Source organism: Parastagonospora nodorum (assembly GCF_000146915.1).
Source record: "Parastagonospora nodorum SN15 chromosome Unknown scaffold_27, whole genome shotgun sequence".
Taxonomy (NCBI): Eukaryota; Fungi; Ascomycota; class Dothideomycetes; order Pleosporales; family Phaeosphaeriaceae; genus Parastagonospora; species Parastagonospora nodorum.
The window spans coordinates 451,028-469,281 of NW_001884575.1; the positions used below are offsets into that span (position 1 = coordinate 451,028).

Consider the following 18,254-nt stretch of genomic DNA (forward strand, 5'->3'; position numbering starts at 1 on the left):
GCAAACAAAAGATGATGCGCAGCCACAGTAAAGTCAACGAGGCGAGCCTGCCTCGGTTGGACCCCATGCATCTCAGCCTACCCGTACTACCTAAACACACTTGGCGCAATGGCTGAATTACTAGGACAGCTATGGCACAGAGGTATTGTAGTTTATGATCTTTCTACACCTCCACAGTCGCTCTTGTCGGAAGCATCGCGCATGTCGAGTCATGAACACTGGTCACATTGCTTGTTAAAGAAACGAACGCACTATTCAGCCTACAAACCATGCAGTCTTGATCCCACGACTTCATTCTATTCTTAGACCTCACGACGTGGCTCGTGCACACCTGCGTTCTTCAGCCTCCACTTTCACGAACAATACTCGGTGTCTGGACGCGTTTCGGGCACCTTTCTCGCGAGGGCGAGAAGGCTGCGCCGCGGTCCCAGATCTCGCCTAGGCTCAATTCGCTAGCTTAGCCTGATTTGGGTTGGACAATGATCCAAGTCTGAGATTTCACTGAAAATGCCTCATCTGCTTCTGTTCACATATCGAAGGGATCAAATCGTCTAGGTTTTCAGAAGGCAGCATTCATCTGAGCTTCATCGGCCAACAATTGCGTTGTGTGCGGGAGCGATAGACTCAATCTCAGTAGGCTATCCGAAAAGCGTATTTGTATTGTATAGCAATTGAAATACAAATAATCTAGCTTTCGAACTCATATCTTCGTATATTGGCCGTTTCTATACAACATGGTAAATCTGACAACAAGCATGAATAACTGACAACACCATCCAGAACATTCCAGTGTCCAAACGACGGAACTAAAGCCAAAATCCTGGAAACATCTACCCTGAAGGCGGCGAGAAGGTGATTGCAAAACGCCAAAGTACCTACGCTACCTTGAATCGATCTAATAGAGAGTAGAAACTGGGTATAGTTATAAATCAAGCTCGACATGAGATATGAACAAAGAAAGGGCGTATGAATTTTGTTCAAGGACTCTCGGCTTTCACCGCCGCGATGACCTTGAATTCCCCGTGTAGGATTTCGAGCAGCTTCCGAAGTGTATCTGAATTGCTGCTTCTTCTGTGCGGCGCCACCCCTTCTTCGTATTCACCATCGGCGTCGTCGTCTTGTGTCAAAAGTTCAATAGTCTTCCTGAGCTTCTCGTACGCAGAGTTGAGTTCCGAATGCGAGACTTCGAGCTTGTTATATCTATCGGTCAGGAGAGAGAGTTGTTCCTCAAGATCGCGAGCGTGTTTCTCCTTGCGCTCACGGAATGCGCGTTGGGCAGCTCGGTTTTGGGCGCGTCGTCGCTTTTCGCTAAGTTAGCAATCATCCTGATGAGAGCCAATCAGCCTTAGACTTACACCGGACGTGACAGGTGTCCTCTCCGTTGACGGTGAGCCATGTATGGTCGTGAATACGGGTTTGGCAAGTGCTGCTGGAGGAGAACTGCCGTAAGGAATGTCGTGGTCTGAGCCGAAATCCGACGGTGTCATTGGCATAGGATATGAGCCAAACTGCATTTGCTCGTCCACGATATGAGGGTAGTAGGCTGGCTGAATTGGCGCAGAGAAGGCGTCGTAGGTGGAAGAGATCTTTGCTGAGTTAATGATATACATTGAGACAAATCACGCAATGTGCTTACCGGAGAACCGCTGAGACTGGGGACCTTTGAAAGTTCGGGTGACATCTCGAACACCGTGGTCTGGTGTGGCGGTGCGATGCAATTGCCCTGGGCCATCCAGTATTCAAACGATTGCGAATCCATACTAGGCGCTTGCGACAGCTAAGGTGGTGACGCGAAACTGGACGACTAGACGACTTAAAGCTGCTTATCTTTTGACTATAATGGAGTGAGATCGGAAGCCTAGGTATTCTCTCAGTGATGTGTCGTTGCAGGGCGGAAGTTTTGAAAGTCAAGTCCTCGATGTGGTGGAGACAGGCTTACATAGCGGAGGGCAAGCCATGATTATATACAGTGGCTCACATGAGCGACGGACGTTACGCATTTCCCGTATCGGAAGCAGCGGCCTGAGCAGGGATATAGTTCAGTCTCTACAATGATGCTCGCGTAGAACGGAGCCTGGCGATGTGGCTCTGTGCAAGACTGCATGTTCAACGCTGTGATCATAGGCGTGGTGATCCAACTTCATCCCGGTACACGCGTAAGAGCACGCACCAGCAGTGCGGCAAGCTTCTTAGGGTTGTACTTCTCGTACTCAAGTGGCTCGAAGAGCAGCACCAGCAGCAAACCGGTGCCAGGGTCGACATGAACGGCGTACGCTATACCGTATCGGGTATGTGATAAAACACAAACGGCATCGCTAGACTAAGCCACAAGCGGTAACGACGAGCGAGTCTTGCAGGAAACAGGCCAGTCATTTATCGTGATATTTGTACCGACAGGGAATCTGACATTGTCTTCTCGAAGGCCTGCCCAGCCTAACAACTGCCCACTTGAGCCTTTCTTACAGACAATACATGGTAGGGCTAGACATGCCAAGATGCAAAAGCAATAAACCATGGGTACAGGTGCTGTCTAAGACTGGTGAGCATGGTACCTATGCCATGTGCAAACGTATTAGGCATGTGCGTGGGGTTTCGAAAAGAAGACCGAGAAACATACGAGTCTCCCACGGGCTATGGGTTGTGTAACGGGAGCATAATTCCTCAGGGTTACGTTGGGGAGTGTATGCTATTGTGTGTCAGACCCACAGGCTGGGAGACAGGTAGGAGCTGGGACAGTGGTGGACGCCGAATCTCGGTCGAGCTGACCAACGCTAGCCATTTCCGATGAAGTTTGCAGCACACCGGGGCAGCTGCAGTCACCGACTTTCTTCTTCGCAGGCAACCAACCACCGAAGCGAAGACGACCCTTTCTCCCAGAAATAGCATGCCTGGAGCTGTTAGTGCTGCGACCCTGAATGCAATGCAGCTCCTGCTGTTGCCTCAAGAATCTCGTCGAGTGCGATGCGTCATCGCCCTCGTCCAAGCACTTGCGCCCTCCCTGTCAGGATAGCACAGGGCAAAGTGCGAAACGAGATGGTACTGTCAACCGGGTATGCGAGCCGTGTGACCATGATGTAGGTACTTATCAGCAGCCTCAACTATGTATGAGACGCCCTTGAATCAGCCACTAAGCCAACCAGCTTGTACTGTAATGAGTCGAGCTCATGCCATGTCACGAATTACACATTAGGAGTGACGTTACGAACGTCTTCGCATCAACGGCCATTCATCACGCTTATCAACACTGCCGTTTGTCAAATAATGGATTAAGACTTGTGTGTTGCATATTCAATCTACCTAGGTACATCCGCGCCATTCTACAGAGAAGAAAACCCGCAATCTGGTATGCCGGCAATCTCTCAAAGTTCTGTAAAACATGTTGGAGATGCAAGAAGATTAGCTTAGAGGTGTGAGCTATTCATGCATTGTCGATCCGCCCTTCAAACGCTCAAAGAATGCAAGAATTATGCGGTGCAGCCTGAAATGCTTAGATGATAACAGGAGATACCTGACCACTTCTCCTGTTTATCACCGGACCCTAACCATCGGTCCGGGCGTGCAGAAGCGAACGACCGGTCTTGCCATGCTCAGTCTGGTCACATATAGTCTTCCGACCAGGCTCGTCAGCCGCCCTCTTCCCCTAGTATGCCGCTCCGCCTTTCGGCTCGGCACTGCAGGGCGATATCCCGCGATCGATAACAGAGGACGGCATCTCTACCCCGCTGCTGACACCACTATCCCAGGCGTTGCGGCAAGGATGCAGCAACTTCAGCCGGATAAGACTATTGCCAACCTTTCCCGACCATGAGAAGAAACAAAAAGGAATCTGAGTCTGTAAAGACATGGAACGCGGTTTGCTCTGCATCACAGTGTTCAAATGCTAGACTGATGAAAACAAAACCCTGGCATGGAAAGCCCTAGCTGAAAGCTATCGGCGGGCTCTTCCGGCACGAGTAAAAGTAATCATTTCGAAGGCGTGCTTTGCGCACGTCTCATAAACATTATCAGGGTCTCTAAACGGGTTAGTTCCGTAGAGGAAATCTCTTGGTACAAAGCTGAGAAGTACGGCGGTAGATCATGGCGGGCACTAGCGACACAGCAACGACTCCAATCCTGGTCTGCAGGTCGTTTGCAGCGTCGCAAGGAGCATACCACGCTTCGTTGGCCTCAGATTTCGGTGGAACTGGAAAGTGACAATGGATTATCGACCTTGAGTACATGCGAATTCCCCTTGGACAGCCAGACCAACTAAATGGGCTATGAACAGCGTGTATACGCATGTAAACCCGTCCTGTTTGGTATTCGGTTTCAGTTCCAATGATATAAGCGCGTTGCGTATTCTCTCACCAGCCCGCACCTTGAGCATGCAGGAGCAAAGTATGTCAGGGACGATAATTTTGAACCAGAAATCCAAAGGTAGATGTCCGAGATAGACAGTCCAGTGAATTTGGAAAAGTACTGCGCAGTGCCACGTCAGCCCCCAACGCCGAGTTTGTCAAATAATTTCCGACCCATTGTACTGGTGAACCCTTGTCGGTCCCGATTATGAAAAATGGTACAAACTCAGACTCATACACCATCATCTTACCGCACTAAATGCGTGACCTTTGACTCGGTCTACATACTACACAGCATAGGAATACATTATGCAAACTGTCATTTATTGAATGTGGCGTGAACTCACTAGACAATGCACGTTTTGAAGATCCGTCAGGGCACAGCAAGTCTATGATTGGGAATAAAGCATAGCATTTCCGAATATATTGACAGTTGAAGAAGCGAGGGTAAAGAGACTACAGCTAAATATACATCTCAAGCTAAAGCACCAAAATCAACAAGAATCAACAGAGTTGATAAGATGATGAAAGCAATGCTACTTACCCATGAGAGAAAGAAGCTTTCTCTTGCAGTATTACAAGCACGATATACTACAGGACTACTGATTAGGGTCAATTACCATAACATGTCTAACATGATGAGTCTATGACAACTACTGGGGAGGTGTTTGATCAGGTTTGCACCGTCTGACATTTGGACAGGCGCATTGGTAAACACAAATGTCACAGTACGTAAGTGATTCGGAGCAGAACGTTATCGGGAGGATAACACGGCTCCGCGTAAGTCTTTCGTGCAATGGACAGGGAGGTAATCACCAAAGGTGCTTGGATGTTGTCGTCATGAGTTGGTCCGGGTTTGGTATGGCCTGGTCCATGGAGGCAAAAAGGTGATTTTCGTGGATTGCTCGGGAAGTGCTGCGAGGAAAGGATCCGAGTTGGTGTACAGAGGGGGCGGAGCGCATTGGTCTGACAGCTGCGGTTATGTGTTGATCTGGCACCGAGGCCACGGCGTTGCTTGCATGGGAATCTGTGGGTAGATCTGCTTGTGGTACGGTTGCAAATGGCAGTATGTCGGGATTCGCGTCGGACGGCTGCAGTGGGGTTGGTCTTTGGACGCGCAGGGGCTTACCTTTCCACGTCACTCTCCTCACGTAAAAACACCACGTGCTGTGCCGGAATTTTAGCACCGATGTGTATAATCGCGCCTGAATACTAAGAGTGATTAGCGCCAAGAGAGCCCGTCTCTCATTTTGGGAAGCCAAAACGCCGTGCCGCTATGCATAAGGGGAAGGGGGATACTCTAGAGTGTCCACAAGCCACTGCGTCTCTTGCCCAGAGGGTACACGAGCAGTGCTGCCATGAAAAGTCCGACGGTCAGACCGATCGCGATCTGGATCATGGACGCAGCGACGTTGAATACAATTGCGTTGAGACTATCCGTGGTTGTCTGGAAGGAGTTAGTCAATGATGTGCTTAGGGGAGGGATTGACCTACGTCGCCGGCATCACCCGCACCTCTGATTAGTGCCGATGCCGTTTTCAGCGCCGAGTTGATGCTGCCACTGGATGCCAAACTGCCGGGTACTTGAACGTAGACAGCGGGGAGTAGGACGGCAGCAGCGACGCCGTGCCGCAGTCTGCTGTAAAGATTTGCCAATACACCAATGGTAAAGGCACCAAATGTGTACGCAATAGGAGCGCTTGAGGAGAACTTCATGTTGGCGAAGAAATTGACCGTATAACCGGCAGTGGCAATGAAGATCATGGCGGGCATTTGCTTGTACTTTGCCTGTACGGTAAAAGTGGTGAAGAAGACGTAGAGAGGGACAAAGAGAAAATTCCAGTATGGATTGAGAGGGTCCTGGCATTGAGTCTGTTCAGTGGCGTTGGAGTCGATGGCGCCGTAGATGGCCGTGCCAACGGTGATACCGTAGCCCAGGAAGAGCGAGTAGATGATGGCGAAGACGAGACGAATAGACCCAGGAACAATAGCGCGGGACTGAAGCTCCAAAGCCGAGCTCAACACAAGCCAGCCGGGAAGGATCATTGCAATAGCACTTTGCGCTATGGCAGAGAAACAAAAAAGGTTCCCGTTGTTGATGCTACCAAAGGCACGCGCGAGGAAAGAAAGGGATATTGTTGCTGTGATTTCAAACACAGTGCTGTACGTCTTGGATAGGGGTGCGATGACGAGCTGGAGCAAGCCAAGGAAACACCCCATGACGAGGATGATGGGCATGTCGATCAGACGCGCCTTGAAGAAGACTGAGACAGCAGCACTGGCAAGACCGTACATGACGACGCATAGCCAGACGTTGTGACGGTCCTTTGCGTTGATGACTTGGTCGAGACGCACGAGAGCCTCGTCGAGACTGATGACGTCGTGCAGAACTTCCTTGTAGATTTCGTGCGTATCTTTGAGCTTGCCGAGATTGACGCCCTGTGTGGTGCGTACGATCTTGACTTCGGCGGTACTGCAGAGGTCAGTTTGGTGTTGGAGTTGGCATGGTGTAGTTGTTACTCACTGGGTCAGGACGTCGTCAAAGGAGATGATCATGCAACCGGGAATGTAGAGGAACTGGCTGTTGATGTCGAGCACCTTGGCCGTGGCAGCGAGATACTCCTCGAGGCGATGTGTGGGCGCACCAAACAGCATCAGGGCGCGGCACATGCGGATGATGTACTGCTGGCGCTTGAGGATGTTGGCAACGTGGACCTTGATGCGCGTGTCCTTGTCCTCCTTGGCCTTCCAGACCTTGGCAAGCACGCCGCCGCTGGCTGTGCGCTTGTGATGCGGCCTGATGGTCTCCTTCTTGTCGTTGGGGTTTGCGAGCTTGGCCGAGGCGCCGATGAGCGTAGCCAGCGTTTCTTGCGACTGATTGCCCCGCTCCACGTCGTGATACCACTTCTTGCGGGAGGGCGTGGCAGCACCAGACGAAGAGCCTGGCCGTGTGCGAATCGGCGAGGCAGTGCTGGCCTCGGAGGGGGTCTCGTTGAGCGCGTTGAGCGCGTTGAGCGGGGGCACGGGTGTCTTATAGGCCTGGAGCAGCTGGTAGAAGATGCCGCCCTGGCTGCTGCCCGTGACGGCGTAGTTGTCCTCCTGGTCGGATTCGGCCAGCGCGGGCGCGTGGAAGTTGTCGCCATTGGCATCAGCATCAGCATCGGCGCGCCCTGCGTGGTGAGCGTTGAGCAGCTCTTCGGCGTCTGCCGTGTGCCGGTCGTGGCTGCTGTGGCTGCTGTGGCTGCTCTCTGCCCCGCTGATGCGACGGTAGCTGCGACTGCGCTCGGGCGGCGGAGGAATCTCGGCTGCTGAGCTGTTGAAGCGCACTCGTGTGCGGCCAGTCGCCTGCTCGGGCTGTATCGTGGGCGACGGGTGCGCGGGCCCGACGGCGTGCATTTCATACATTTCGTGCATTTCGTGCATTTCGTGTGACTCGACGCGGGTGCCGTCGGAAGAGTTGGTCGACGACGGCTCCATGGTGGGCAAGGCAGGCATGCTCGAAACCTCCAAGTTGAAGCTTGTGACGCGCAGGCTGAAGAGGGCGGGACAGCGTCTTTAAGCCATGGCGGCTGGCAGCTGGTAGCAGCACTGGCCGTCGCAAAGTTTATTACTCGGGTGTCCGGTGCCAGCACGCACGCTGCAAGGAGGTGCCAGAACGTTGGCGTTAGGTCATATCGCCCAGGCGTCGGTCCGATGCTCCCAAGAATAAACCTTTGGTCAGAGTCTCGAAGAAACTGTGGAGCTACGCGAGCGCTGGACTCGCTGGGCAGCGCTGCACAAACAAAGGAGGCCGCTGGAAGGGGAAGCGGCGAGCGCAAAATCAAGAGTCGCATCGCGAGCCATGATGCCATTTCTCGCGGAATGCTGTTTCGAGACGACATCGTGAGTAACAGCAACCTTCATGATTGGCTGACTGCACGCGCTACCGCCCATGGCCGATAACTCCGCGCGTCGCCCCTTCCTCGAAAAAACGGGTCAAGATGCACCATGTGCTGGACAGTTACGCATACGATGGGACCGTAGCTTCAGCTCAACACAACTTTCTTCTTCCAACTCTGATTCCTAGGCCTGGAAACCCCATCTGCCACCCGGTGTAACCTCCCTTCACACGCAAGCGATCCATCAGGTCCGTGGTTGGGTGTCATTGGGGTCAAGGACACGACTGCTCACATCACTGATGCCATCTGCAAGTACGTGCACACCGAAAGTTTGTCTGATCCCCGCAGAAGGTCTGCTGGCGAAGCACCATCAGCCATCCAAGAGATCCGGCACGTTGATCGTAAATCGTACGCCACTGGTGCCGGCTCGAATCAACCCGCGCTGGGCACGCCTGAGCCTTTGTCATGTTATGAATATCAACTGACGAAGGAGTCTTGAACACCTTTACACATAGTACCCGCTACCAAGCGACAATTATACACACACGGACCGTTTCGAAATTGCATTGCTGCTCACTTGAGCACGGCTGATGTGCACAACGTGTCGTGGCGCCCAAAATTTGCTTTCATGGTTCCTCCGTGCAGAGATAATAACGCATAAATGACCACCTCTGTCAGTGCGAAGCACACCTAGAGTGAGACTGGTTGGGGGTCACCTGGACTGGCACTGTAGCTGATACGACCGGCTGGCAGAAAAAACAACGCAATCAGTGCTCCACCACGAACTTGTGGGTAGCTTAACCAAGTCAGGCTCATGTTCGACATCAACTGGATGAGCTTCACTCACTGGTGAGTTCCTGGTCCAGGGCTAGTCCAACCTGCCCCCTGCCAGCCTTGCATACCCATCAGTTCCGCCGTCTTATCAATCTGGACTACGCAGTTGATCTCGCCATAGCTACCAACCCATCAGTGGGAAGCTCCCGAACTTGGCATGACAAGAAGCTTACGGATGCGAGTGATACTGTCCCGAGAATACCTCGTCGGACTGCATATACACTGTTGTAATGCTGAAGAAGCGTGTGTCTTCTCGAGGTAGAGCAATTTTTGAACGTCGATAATGGGGTCGTCCGTCAATGGCGATATTTGCAGCCCAACCTTCTTCCACTCCTTTCCTGGTCAACGCACAGATGTCTTCGTATATCGGATGGCCTGGCCCATAGTTTTCGTTCAAATGTCGCTCGAGATCTTTGCCGGGGGTCCTGGTGGCATTAGTCACGTCCACTCGGGTAGTGGACTTTCGGGTCTGTACAGGTTTTCGACTTGGGCGAAGAAGTCCTGACAGCGCTCGAGCAATTTGCGCGCATTCGCATGCTGGTCAAGGTCGACTTCAACGTTGGGTGCGCCTGGTTGCTCTTGCTGCATGGTGAAGAGGGTTGGATGAAAGAGAGGGGTGCGTTGGGCAGCCGGTGTAAAATATCATGAAATTTGCTGGTTTGACTACCAAATACGCTCAATACATGTGAGCTGCTATCCTAAGCTACCGTAAGCCTACCCCGCCGCGGGACCTGATCGCGGATGTAGCAGCGGGACCCGCACGTGCCTCAGGCTCTAAGTCGGTTTCGTAAGAAGGAATATTGCTGTAATCCGCAGCATGATTGGAAGGCCGGAGGGTTGTCACTTTTCGTCTTCCGTATACACAGTAGGTAACTCAGCACCTACCATGCATGCCACGGCGAAGAATGTCTGCGGTCTGTTTGGGTCTCGGTGGCAACCAACAGCTCGGGTCATGTCCGTGCACGCGCCCATGACCTGACCTGACCCTTGCCACGGCTTTCAATGACGCCTCAGCTCTGGAGACGTGCCAGAGTACCACAAGCCAAGGTTTCCTTGTCACAGTCTTCCAAAGCACCTCTCACAAGCTCGACTTGGATAGCAGTCGTGTTGGACCCTGCTATATTGTTACCCTAGCATCTATCATCGCCTGTCCACCCTCAGGTCGCGCCTCCCCCGCATTTATTCCCCGCGGTCCGCATTTCTTCTCCACGCGTTCGCTGCACGGTGGCCTGACGCGCGTTGGACCGCGCACAAACTCAGCGAATGGCGGCCGGTGCAAACAATGATGATAGCAACAGCGCTCCTGGTGACCAACTCTCTGTCCTGCCAGATGAACTTTTACTGCACATCTTCGAAACACTGGGGCGATCGTCGAGAAAGAGCTTATGCAATGTATCTCGCTTGAACAAGAAGTACCACAGACTGAGCGATGCGGTGCTCTACAAGAGCATTCTTTTCGAGACACCAGAGTTTCACCTCACATTCAGCGAGTCATTGAGTCGGCGGCCACGACGCGGATCCGCTATTTACGAGGTCAAGCTGTCGTACCCCTCGTCAGAGCTCTCCCATCTGGCGCTGGATGCGCCAGTTCACAACTCATATCTGGATCCAACACGTGTCGATGGTCTCTCACGCACTTTATCAATCATGTCGAATCTGGAAAAGCTCGACATCTCCGTACCAGATGTGCTTCTGCACGGTATCGGGACACTTTTCAATGGGCCATTTGATCTGGCATGTCTCAAAACGTGTTCCTTGTTCTACCAGTGTGCCAACGATGCGTACTGGGATCTCAGAGAGAACATACACATCTTCGCTCACCCCACTTTGGAGACTTTAATCATCAGAAGAGCAAAGCTTGATGAGCGCGGGTTCGACTTTATCGAACGGCCACACGTCACGGCTCTAAAGAGGTTGCATCTGGTCGAGTGTGATATCAACGATGACGCACTCGCAGATGTGCTCGAGTTCCCAGAAGCGCTTGAAGAATTTGTCATGACACAGACGGAAGAGCCCGAGCCTGAATTAGAAGAGAGCTCTGATAGCTTGAGCGATTACATCATTGCGCTCAAGTCGCAGGCAGAGTTTTTGAAAAGCATCACCTTCGACTCTCCCACGCTACACAACCGAAAAACGTTGCGACTCCGCGAATTCGAGGCTTTGAAGACGCTAAGACTCAATTGGGATCATCAGCTATTTGCAAAGTCGTCAAAGAAACCTCGACTCCACTCAGTCGGCTTTCCGCCCGAAATGGAGACCTTGGAGTTCTTCAACGAACTTGGCACTGACAGCGAAGTCACTGACTTGTTCGTTGTCGCAATCGAGAGCAAGGAGATCATTGCCAAGACTTGGAAAACCATGGTGGTGGTGGAAGGCGATGAAGGCGTTCCCCTAGCGATCAAAGAGGCATGCAGGACAGTGGGTTTGCAACTTGACATCATCGGAGCAATGGACACAGATACAGACACGTACACAGGTACGGACACAGATGATGATACGGACGCGGAGACGGACGAAGAATAGACCAAAATAGACCAAGATGGAATTGGAGTAGAAATTATGCAATAGAAGCAATATCAGCAGCTATAGTACCTCTTAGAAAGCAGCCTGCCGCAGCTGGCTAATGAATCCTGGTCGAGGGGCCACTGTCTCGCGCATCGTGGGTCTATCTGCTATCATCCTTTCGCCTCGGCGTCCTGCCAACGGAGCTATCATGGCACACCTTGGGCGTGTTCGATTCTGAATTAAAACGCACGCGTTCTGAAGACTTCCACAACGCAATATGCAGGCCTAGGGCGATGGACTTTTGATAGATAGCTACCAATAACTTCCATTAAGTGTCCAGTGACGTTTCGCATATTCACTGCCAGCTGGACTCATGTCATGCGACTCTACGTGGCAGCGCTAGTGAGTTTGTAATACCCAAGCATATTCACGTCGCACTCTCACCAACTTTTTCAACTCTATTCTCAACCTCCACTGGCGGCGCGAACAATTTGAACCCTATCAAAAGTCATATCATGAAGACGGATATGCCTCGTTCGCTTTTGAGCCTCCCAGCAGAACTACGCGACATGATATACGACTATGTCATTCCGAATGATCCACTTGAGCATCCGCGCTCTCTTAACGTCGGGATCATGAATACTTGCAAGTAATTGCGAGCTAAAGTTGAGCCGAAGGTGCTCGCAAACATGCAAGAAGAGCTGGACGACATCTTTAGCGCATGTCTGAGACGTTGGAACGATGTATTCACATTCTCCAAACCGCAAACGCTGCACGAATTGTAAGATTTCACTATACACGGCCGCATGAACTTCAGTAAGCGATGTTCGCAACATCAGTCACCGCATACCTATCTACATCACTATATCAAGGGACTTTTGATTATACACTTTCATACCTTGACGACTGCAATCACGATACTGCATGTTCGAGTACTTATTGTCTTATCGACACGGATTGGATAACTCGGCACTTCTCGACGCAAAGACCCTAGCATTGGTGGCCATGTCTGAAGGACTTGAGTCTAGATTGGAGCCAAGCACTTCTTTGCAGAGTGGGCGGGAGGAAGCGGGCCGGTGGCCATCTCAAATTCATCCAGCGAGATTCTCTGATCTAGAACCTTGAGGTCGAGATTAGGACAGATGTTAAGTAAATCTCGTCTGAGTTCATGCGAAAAGACACGACAAGGAGTCTGCTAGAATAGCATTGTTTGTGGTGCTGCGGGAATCTGGACGTGAACTAGGTTATTTTGGTATCCTGTGGTCTGTTCCAAGCTGATCAAATACTGCTAGAGAAGAGTATACCGTGTTCACCTTGTCTTTCTGAAGATATACGCACGTTTTTTCCCTGATACTCCTATATAAAGAATTTACGCGTAGCAGGACATGTGTGAATTAAATCTGAAGTCGAGACAGTCACCCTGGACTATTACATACCAGGGATATTACCCACGAAAAGAGATACTATAGACTGATCGTGTGAAAGTTTGTGCTCTTATGCCATTATTCGTGCACATAGTATTACGTGATCGCGGCACAGTAACTCTTTTCTCTAACATGTGCAATTCTGCTATATATTTTAATGGACTCCACCCTGTCTAGCAATGGCAGAATCGTAACCAATGCTATTCCTATTAGTTTCCATGCAATTGCTCTGCACTTCATACGATGTGCTGACCTAGACTTTATTCTGACGCAAATTAGATCTGTCCTTCTGTATAATATTTTCCTGCGAACAGTTGTTCCCTAGGCTGGTCTCGAGTTCAATGTTCTTTTGAGAGTTTGCTTCCGAATGCAACTCGATAGTGCCTTCACTATATCGACTTCGCCCTGTTCGACGAGAAGTTGATCCGCCTTGCTGAGTATTCGTATTATTTTGGTATACCCCGCGGGTCCAGAAGTTGCGGCGGAATAGGGGGCGGATGATCGGTAAATTGACCGTGAAAATTCCAACAAAAAGCTCGCGAAACCCCTAAGAGTTTATGATTAGTCCCGACGGCTGAGCGCTAAGCGTAAGAACTGTTCGCACTATCGCTGCAGCAATAACTAAGAGGCCTGAACACATTACAAAACTGATAGCAATCTTCTTCCTAGTTCGAACTTTGAGATTCCAAAGTAAAGGGATAGGGATAGCAAGTATCATGACATCCGTAAGGACATTAAGGATGCCACTAACGTAGAAGTTTTGCGGCTTGGAGGAGCAGGCTCTCGAAGGGAGAGGGCGAACTTGCGAATTGTTTGAAGTTCTGTGAGATGTGAGTTTGATTGAGGACTGCAAGGGTGCATTAGACAGAGTGAAAGACTTACGGAAAGCAGCCAAATGTAAGGGTTAAGATGACCGCAGTATATGTCGCCAAGCAGATCTAAAGAAAGTATGTAGTGGACTGTTTTAGGAAGGTACCGGTAGTGGGGCGGCGATAGAAGATGAGAACCATGAACTTCATCGTCTCTGTTCATACGTCAGTATCTTACTGCAAATGAGAGGGCTTCGTGTAACGCACAGATGAAAGTGATGTACTCGTACCATGCTACAAGCTGAACCTTTGATCCCAATGTAAGATTCGTAACGTCCTTATCAGTGAGCAGGTTAATATTGGCCGGCGTGACATTGTTATTGGTGCCGGTTTTATCTGTAGGAAGTATCTATGAGTATGGATACTCTGTTGAACGTTGCAAAGAGAACTTACATGCGATGTCGACCACAATAATGCCAAGTGTGTACAACGCAAGTGTCTAGACTATCATTAGCCTTGTGATTCATTGACCGTCGGGGTGTAGAGTGAGAGAATTACTAGAAAGGCCAAGTAGTCATTACCTTTAATGTTCCTGAAGCTAACTGTTCTGACGCGCACAGCAATCCGCGTTAGGATTATGAAGGTGCCGGAAGCATACCATGCCTAGGCACTCAATCAGATCTGTTCTATGAGGGGATCAGAGGTGTATCGAGATGAACATACAAATGCTTCCTTCAAGAAGCTATTAACCTTTGCCAGCTGAATGTGAGACTCCATTCTTTCCTTTCATTGCGCAAGAACAATAATCAGGTTATTGCAAGTAAACGTAGACGAGACGAACGCCTGCATGAAGTGCAGAGCCCACGCTGAGAATGCTTATATGTGAAGAGGTCTGTCCAGAGTTGTGGCTGTTAGGGTTTGGAGCTAGCGAGTAAAGAGGCTTTTAGACGAGGGTGCGGATGTCCCACATCATGCGCGTTGAGAGATAACGAGCTGCGCCCGTCACCTGGCAGAAGAGATCGCCGAACATATGCCTCGATCTGGACGCAGTCACTGCTAGTCAGGCTGAAGCAAGCAGGTTTGGGTCTATCTATGCTGCAGGTCGTAGAACAGAGGAGCGAGGTTAGTTAACCTCAGCAACCTTATAATTAGCATTTAACATAATTACACAGCAGTTCCTATACGTCTCACTATAGATTAGAGCGTTAGTAGCAGGAAGACTGTGGGTTGTGAGCAGACTGATAGAAGATGATCTATCACAAGTACTCTCTGACTGCTCATTATATGCGATAACAAATTTCCTCCTTATAGGCCTTAAAGTGGTTAGAGACTGTGTTTTAAGTTTAAGTTTCTAAAATCTAGGTACTGCTCGCTTAGGAAACGAGATAGTCGAAGCTAATACAGCTAAACTCTATGAACGAATCGTTAGCGTATCTTCGGGTAGCAAGATCTATACGAGAGCGGACGAGGAACGATTCCGATTGACGATTAATACTAGCTTCTGCTGCCTTGCATAAGTTTGTGCTAACCTTAGTAACCTAGCTACACTAAAGTTTTGTTTAAGAGATTAGATTGTAGAGACTTAGCTTAAACGCGTAGACGATCTGTAAAACCTAACATTCTACTCTTCGCTAGTCTCTCGAGACCGTAGAAAACGAAAGGTATTAGAAGACAAGCTCCTAAGTCTTAGGTTTTGCTCTAGTATCTACTAGAGATACTAGTACTGCGATAATCCTAACGTTAAGAACATAGAGGTCTACAGCGCTTAGAACGTTGTTAACGATAATGCAACGAAATTTGTTACTAGGTTTCATACTCAAAACAGGTAAGAGACGCTTAATCTATAGCTAAAAGTTTTTTTTAATGTTATAAGCTTAGAGAGCTAGGCTCTTATAGAATTGCTAATTAGCGCTACTATAGTACATTTGCTTATTAGTTATAAGGCAGAGCTTAGAGCTTAGTAGAGTACATGGAATTTTAGAGAACAACGGGTAGGAAAAAACTGATATTAAGTAAGATTTTCCTGTTTAACCTCGCTCACTGAACACTACATGCCGACGCAGACATTACTTCTTGCCCACATGTTGCTACAGTCGCCGTTGATTCCCGTATTCCACCGAAGGAAATCCGCGAGCGTGATTTTTTGGTAACTGATGATTTGACCGCAGACCACGCCGTCAGCAACGTAGTGGAACTTTTTGCACAAATGGTCACCATACCTGGCTGCGTGGGTTGAGGTGTCTGGATTCCATTGCCTGCAGTTGTCGTTGTGGTTGGTGGAGCAATCGTTGCACCACCAATGGTACCAACGCACACATTGACCTCAGCCCACATCCCTGAGCAATCGTCCTTGACCGTGGGGTTCCACCTGAAAAAATCTGCCAGGGTAATCTTTTGGTAGCTGATGACCTGGCTACAAGTCACTCCTCTGGCGATCCAATGGAACTTGCTGCAGTCTGACACCATTCCAGGCTGGATGGGTTGTGGAGTCGCAATACCATTCCCCATCGTCGTCGAAGGAGGCTTGACGGGTGTAACGGGTGGCTGATTCGTGGGTGAGGCTGATCTCGTCACGGTGGGTGAGGGCATCGTCGAGCTAACGATAGGTACGCTGGAAGGGCTTGGGATGGCTTGAAATCCACCTCGACGCAGTAGCTATGGCCAGTTTGATAGTTCCCGCACTCTTCGGTAAGTGTTGGGTTCTGCGGGAACAATGAGCGCCGAACAAGCGGTTAGATGTGACTCACGTACCCAACTCAGAAGCTGTTCCGGCGTGATATTGTAGAAATAAGTCATCATCGGACACTCTATCGAGCCATCGAGGTTGTCGTGCCATATTGTGCAACCAGGATGCGCACCGGGGTCGACGATGCCCTTAGGAGTAGGGCCACGACGCATGTGAGGTATATGACTGGCCAAAGCAGCGGTCGCAAATACGACATAAATGACTGTGGCGAGCATATTTTCGAAGAGCATGAACATGTATTATGTGCAAGTACTCAAGTGGATTTTGAAGATTTATACGGATCTTGCACCTTGCCGTGTAGTGCTTATGATATGTTAGGACCCCCTCATCTCGCCTGCGAGACCTTGCCATGTGTAGAATCGACCCCAACATTGAGGCATGATATTATGTGGCGCTATAAATAGCACTAGAGGATATTCATTCTAGTATAGAACGTAAGACTCATTTCGCTTGGTAGTGAGTGGCAAGGGGTAGGTGAAGGTAGCTGAAGCCTTGGCTTTTCAACAACGGAAAAAAGACCGAGGCCTGCTACATAATCCAACAATCAGCCAAGGTGGCGTTGATCAAGTATATGCAATGGCGCGGCGTAGTCGCCTTTGATTGCCAGAATCTGCTATACCGAGAATTGCACATAGTGGTAATATTATATTATGATATGAACTCGCAACTCGAACAGGAAGCTACAGTTACAAAAATAGCAATATGGTGTGAAAACCGGCTATGAACGCAGACGTGAACAAAATTGCATCGTCCCATAGTACAAGACCCCCCGAAGTTTTCGGCAAGCACTTGCTGGTCGGTCCAGTAATGTTTGGCCATGTCTGGGCTGAACATTCTGTGTGATTCAGCATGCGCGCAGAGACTTGATCAGCAACTTCCTTATCGATCGATAATGCGCATGTCTGCACGGGTTGCGGACCATCTGCGAGAATGGGACACGGTCCGCTAAACCCAGGTATCTCCTTTTGTATTCCAATGGCACCGACAGGAGTTGCGCATGGACCAGTAGCCGTGATATTGGGCATAAGCCCATTCTCGGGGTCTAGGCTAAAGAAGACCAGTTGGTTGAGAGAGACGTTCGGTTTGCGATCAATGGGAATATCGCCGGTAGTCTCATTGCAGGCATCAGTGATCGCAAAACTATAGCGCATGAACAATTTCTGCGCTGTAGCATTCACGATCTCGTCGACCGGATCGATGATGAGACATTTTTTGGGTGGCGGAGCTGGCTTCTCGATGCCTGGTACTCCAGGAAAATAACCTCCTGATGCGATGATGTTGTTGGCTGAAGGTTCGCCATCCAGAGCAACGATTTCCCAATTCCACTTGATGACATAAGACCAAGCCGCAGAGCCATTGTGAAGGCCAAAAACGACAGGAAAGGGGTATACAGGCTTGTATACGGTGTTGTTTTTCGGAAAGACGATGTCTAGTTGAACTGTAGTCGGGAGCTCCGCAGCGCGCATTAAGGGGGCTGAACCAAGGAGGCATAGCAATGCGCTCCAATAGTGAGGGTGGAATCTCATGGTGGAGTGACGGATTGGGTGCTGACCGGAACAAATTCGAGAAAAGAATGAGTGGTATGTCCTCACATCCCAAGAAATAGAAAGTGCAGGCGAGCAGCATCACCCACGCTACCTGGTCAAGGGAGGAAAGTCTGGGCAGTCAGATATTACTTGGCGCCATGGCTATGACTTATGGATTACCGTCAAGCAGTTTAT

At 50.0% G+C, this 18,254-nt stretch overlaps 8 protein-coding genes across 8 annotated transcripts; 2 read left to right on the plus strand and 6 right to left on the minus strand.

Annotated features, from left to right (window-relative positions):
* Positions 1–977: 977 nt before the first annotated feature.
* On the minus strand, positions 978–1,759 carry SNOG_13689 (hypothetical protein; the record flags this gene model as incomplete). The annotated part of the gene is made up of 3 exons (XM_001803845.1): positions 978–1,301; positions 1,356–1,586; positions 1,637–1,759. The coding sequence occupies 3 exons, from the start codon at positions 1,757–1,759 to the stop codon at positions 978–980; spliced, it is 678 nt and encodes a 225-aa protein (XP_001803897.1).
* A 3,878-nt stretch (positions 1,760–5,637) lies between these two features.
* Positions 5,638–7,814, minus strand: SNOG_13690 (hypothetical protein; the record flags this gene model as incomplete). Its single annotated transcript, XM_001803846.1, has 3 exons — positions 5,638–5,784; positions 5,832–6,810; positions 6,862–7,814. The coding sequence occupies 3 exons, from the start codon at positions 7,812–7,814 to the stop codon at positions 5,638–5,640; spliced, it is 2,079 nt and encodes a 692-aa protein (XP_001803898.1).
* Positions 7,815–8,268: 454 nt separating this feature from the next.
* On the plus strand, positions 8,269–8,714 carry SNOG_13691 (hypothetical protein; the record flags this gene model as incomplete). The annotated part of the gene is made up of 2 exons (XM_001803847.1): positions 8,269–8,311; positions 8,404–8,714. The coding sequence occupies 2 exons, from the start codon at positions 8,269–8,271 to the stop codon at positions 8,712–8,714; spliced, it is 354 nt and encodes a 117-aa protein (XP_001803899.1).
* Positions 8,715–8,905: 191 nt separating this feature from the next.
* Positions 8,906–9,637, minus strand: SNOG_13692 (hypothetical protein; the record flags this gene model as incomplete). The annotated part of the gene is made up of 4 exons (XM_001803848.1): positions 8,906–9,011; positions 9,063–9,170; positions 9,223–9,474; positions 9,525–9,637. The coding sequence occupies 4 exons, from the start codon at positions 9,635–9,637 to the stop codon at positions 8,906–8,908; spliced, it is 579 nt and encodes a 192-aa protein (XP_001803900.1).
* A 675-nt stretch (positions 9,638–10,312) lies between these two features.
* On the plus strand, positions 10,313–11,630 carry SNOG_13693 (hypothetical protein; the record flags this gene model as incomplete). The annotated part of the gene is made up of 1 exon (XM_001803849.1): positions 10,313–11,630. One exon carries the CDS (start codon positions 10,313–10,315, stop codon positions 11,570–11,572), a length of 1,260 nt encoding a protein of 419 aa, XP_001803901.1. The 3' UTR covers positions 11,573–11,630.
* A 2,094-nt stretch (positions 11,631–13,724) lies between these two features.
* Positions 13,725–14,564, minus strand: SNOG_13694 (hypothetical protein; the record flags this gene model as incomplete). Its single annotated transcript, XM_001803850.1, has 4 exons — positions 13,725–13,799; positions 14,026–14,183; positions 14,241–14,286; positions 14,511–14,564. The coding sequence occupies 4 exons, from the start codon at positions 14,562–14,564 to the stop codon at positions 13,725–13,727; spliced, it is 333 nt and encodes a 110-aa protein (XP_001803902.1).
* A 1,260-nt stretch (positions 14,565–15,824) lies between these two features.
* Positions 15,825–16,748, minus strand: SNOG_13695 (hypothetical protein; the record flags this gene model as incomplete). Its single annotated transcript, XM_001803851.1, has 2 exons — positions 15,825–16,442; positions 16,539–16,748. The coding sequence occupies 2 exons, from the start codon at positions 16,746–16,748 to the stop codon at positions 15,825–15,827; spliced, it is 828 nt and encodes a 275-aa protein (XP_001803903.1).
* A 664-nt stretch (positions 16,749–17,412) lies between these two features.
* On the minus strand, positions 17,413–17,999 carry SNOG_13696 (hypothetical protein; the record flags this gene model as incomplete). The annotated part of the gene is given in 2 exon segments (XM_001803852.1): positions 17,413–17,435; positions 17,453–17,999. The coding sequence occupies 2 exon segments, from the start codon at positions 17,997–17,999 to the stop codon at positions 17,413–17,415; spliced, it is 570 nt and encodes a 189-aa protein (XP_001803904.1).
* Between the last annotated feature and the right edge of the window lie 255 nt (positions 18,000–18,254).